The 3,846-nt window shown below is 50.2% G+C and overlaps 1 protein-coding gene across 1 annotated transcript; it reads right to left on the bottom strand.

Moving 5' to 3' along the window:
• Positions 1-46: 46 nt before the first annotated feature.
• On the bottom strand, positions 47-3,530 carry APELA (apelin receptor early endogenous ligand). Its single transcript, XM_063336610.1, has 3 exons — positions 3,203-3,530; positions 2,602-2,714; positions 47-238 (listed from the first exon to the last, which is right to left on the bottom strand). Exons 1-2 carry the CDS (start codon positions 3,276-3,278, stop codon positions 2,626-2,628), a joined length of 165 nt encoding a protein of 54 aa, XP_063192680.1. The 5' UTR covers positions 3,279-3,530; the 3' UTR covers positions 47-238; positions 2,602-2,625.
• Between the last annotated feature and the right edge of the window lie 316 nt (positions 3,531-3,846).

Here is a 3,846-nt window from a genome sequence, read left to right as displayed (position 1 = left end):
ATCACCACCCTCCGTTTCTTCCCCCCCCTCCTCCCTCCCTCCCTCTCTAGGGTGTGAGCCAGGGGCCTTTGTTCCAGGTCTTGCAGAAGGTCTTGCAGAATGTGGCAGACAGGACTGCTGAAGATGGGGCTGCGGTGGCTCTGTCAGATCAGCTGTTGTCGATCTGGACTTCTGACTAACTTCTCCATCAGTTTAATTGTTTCTCCTTTAAAACGCTGAAAAGCCCATTATGAAATTGCTGGGGGGAAAAAAGGAGAAATAGCCATTAATGAAAAATTTAGGAGACTGTCTCACACGAAAGAGAATATATTAATTATGAAATAGATGGTTGAAATTTGAGGTAAAGTTTCTTGATTTGGAAATTTCAGCTAAAAAGATTAAGAAAAAACAATCAGAACACCAAAAGCAAGAAGGCCTCTAATATAGGGGGGGTTTCCACTTTTTTTTATCCCCTGCTTTGCCTACGTAACTGATGAAAAATCAAGTCGAATCCCCTGATCATTTCAAATGTTGTTACAAAAAAGAGAGGCTGCTACATTCATCCCAGTTTCCAACCACCTGTTGAAATTCAGGCTTAAGGGTCCATCCTGTTTGCATCTGCAAATAGCTTTATCCATATGTACAACTCCATTGAGATCAACAAGATTACTCTAGTGAGTCGAGTTACCCAGGCATGTAAATATTTGCTGAATTAGGACTAAAATTGGAAGGGAATGTAAACGTAGATGGTAAATCCTACTTAAGATAAAGGAGCTGAGTACCCACAATGACGACTGGAGTTAGCAGAGTTGGCTCAGGTGCCTGTCACCCCTTACTCCCCGGTGAAGCTTTATGGATTTCCAAGCAGCTTTAAAAAGCAGAATTATATTTAGCTAAATGTCTACAAGTTATATTATTAATTAATAAGTACAGTGTTTTGCTTCGTTATTGATTTTTGCTGCAAGAAACCAGCTCTCCATACAGGAGATAACACTGAAAATAGCTTTTATCTTGATGTTTGGTCGTGTAAGCACACATATATTGTGCGGCTACTGCAGTCTCAAGCAAAATGCATTATATACTGTTTCAGAGCATGTTAGAGAAAATGTAATTGTTTTCTGCACAGACAATCTCCAGATTACGGATGCTGGAGGATGGAAAAAGGGGGGTTAAATTTACTTTTCTTAGGAACTAAAGCAAACCATTGAGAAGGATTCAAGAAATTGCTGGACCTAAATTCCACTGTCCCTGTCATTCAGTCTCTGCATGTGGAGTGAATTGATCTGATTGCTTATCTTTTTAGGTTTATGCTTAAACTGATGAGGGAATCTCATTTAATCTGTCTCTTATTGAAGTGAATGCAGTAAGGAGACACAGCATTCAATAGTAAAGCATCCTTCTGGCATGTCCCTCTTTCTACTTGAAGCTCAATTCTGCCACTCAGTATGCAGCCCATCTGAGATTAAATTTAAGATAGGGTAATCTTTTTTCAACCTTCACAAAGTTGCCAGTTTACCATCCCATATGCACATTCCGTGTGTTTATAGGCCAGCACTATAGAGTGGAATGGCACCTTTTCGCATGGCTGTTTTGGGAGTGGCGTAGGCCCTTTTCACCCAGGCAGTTTATGCACCGACAAGATTCTTGGTACAAGGCTGCTAAAAGGTTGACTTTGGTCTCCTTTTCACTGTTAACCGCTTAGTAAATCGAAAAATCTTGGATCCAAAGAGTGCAGGTTCTGCCCTCGTTTATTTATGATGCTGTCACGCCTGGGGCTACAACATTATTTTAATATATAATGAGTTTAGAAGATGCAAAACTACTGGCTGCATGTTTTATTCATCCTTAAATTGCAAGAGCGCCTTGGTTTCCTTTTGATGCCTACCCTATTTGCATATGCTACCTGTGTGCTTCTGCAGTCACTTAGTATTTGAATGTATATGCCCTCATCAGCTATAAAGCATTAATGCTTTTGCACTTGTATAGCCTTTCATCCGAGGAGCTCAAAGTCTTTTGCTGACAATGATTAAGAATTACAGTCCCCTTTGAAGTGGGTAAATGCTGCTACCTTCATGCTACTGACGGGCAGAGCGAGGTGGCTTTGCCCTGCATCCAGCACCAAGGAAGTGTCAGCCCTTGGAGTCCCGGAGCATCCTCTCCGGCTACCGCTTCGCGCAGCCTTTACTCCTTACACCGTTTGCCCCGCAGCTTTGCCAATAGCCTTAAAGGTTTGTAGGGCAGTAATTAGTCCTGTTTAGCAGACTCGGTTGTTTTCCACTCTGCCTCGGTGAAGGTGTTTGCGCGGGGAGCGGTGGCCGGGGGGGGGGATAACGCGGAGGCGGCGACAAGCGAGACCCGCACCCCGGCCGGCCACAGCCACCTTTTCACCACCAACCACCGGAGCCCAGGTGAAATCACACCTGCGGCTTGGCTTGCTTCCTCAAGCGCCTCTTAAAAACTCTTCCCAAAGGCAGGCGTGGATTAGGAAACGTGCTGATTGCGGGGAGCGCGCCCGGCCGCAGCCCGCACGGCGCCTCCGGGGGAACCTTGCGGGGAGGCGGCGGGAACTGTCCCCGTCCCCCCCCTTTCCGACGTTATTACCCGACACGCGTGGATTCTTACCTGGCCCACGCTCCCCCTGGGGGCTCAGGGGAAGGGAACCCGGGAGTGGAGCGGCACACAGCGCCGGTGGGAGCAGCCGTGCCGGTGGAGCTTCCTGCGCAGGGCCAGGTTGGCTGGGGAGGGAGGGAGAGACAGGCAGGGCGTGAGGGAGGTGGCCGGCAATGCGCTCCGGTAGTCGCGGCGCGGGGGCGAGCGGTTCTGCCCGGCCCCGCCGCTGCCGGGGAGCTACGGCCGCCGCTACTGCCGTGCCGGCGGCGCTTCCCGGCAGCAGGTTTGGACCAGCTGCTTACCTTAGGCCACAATTTATTTCAGCCCCCCCACCCCCCCCCAAAAAAAAAAAACAAACAAAAAAACCACCAGTTGCCAGACTCCCGAGATTAGATACCGGATGCATCATCTCATGCTGCCGCGATGAGCAGGGATGAAGCGCACGGATCCAGACAGCAGAACTCGGGCAACCACAAACTCGTCCCGGAGGGCAGGAACGGCGTGTTGGATGGGCTTAGAGAAACACGCCGGAGGTGCCCACGGGAGGCACGAGCCGCGTCCGTGTCCCGTTCCCCCACCCCGGGCACACGCGGTCAGGGGGGGCATCGCTTACCCGGCCTCTGCCCGCCGGCGGGGAGGAGGCTCGCCAGGAGCACAAACACGATCCAGAGGAGCAGCCGGAGCCTCATGTCTGCGGTCAGCGCGGAGGCGCGCTCCCAGGCTGTGTGGGTATGTATATAGGCGAAGAGATGTACAGAAATCCGGCCCGCGTGGCTGCAGGCGGCCGGCAGCCCCTGCCCGGCTCACCCACCAGTGACAAACTGGGGAGCCAGCCGCCTTTTCCAGCGAGGTTAATGATCAGGCAGGGGGCAAGGTTCCTGGTTTGCACTGCGGTCAGTGCCTCCTTCTCTTCCCTTCTCCCTTTTCCCTTTCCTCTCTCTCTTTTTTTTTTTTGTCTTGTCACTCCCCCTTATTTTCCATAAGCAAACAACGCAGGAATTAAAAGTCCGTGTAAACAGCAGGTTCTGTCAATGCAGCAGGGGCAAGGAGCCTCTTGAACAATGCAGCGACTTCACTTTAAATTCAAGCCAGGCAGGGGGAAAAAAAAAAAAAATTATGTAAAACAAGCACCGATGTTCCCTCCCCCATTTGCAACTGTTTAAACTTTGCATTGCCCATATTGGTCCCACATGCAGAAAGCAATGGCAGTGGCAGGAAGCCCTCGTCCCCCGTTCCCTCCCTCCCCTTTTTCCCTCC

This window comes from Chroicocephalus ridibundus, chromosome 5, assembly GCF_963924245.1.
Source record: "Chroicocephalus ridibundus chromosome 5, bChrRid1.1, whole genome shotgun sequence".
In the NCBI taxonomy this organism is placed as follows: domain Eukaryota; kingdom Metazoa; phylum Chordata; class Aves; order Charadriiformes; family Laridae; genus Chroicocephalus; species Chroicocephalus ridibundus.
This window is presented reverse-complemented; position numbering and strand designations above follow the sequence as displayed.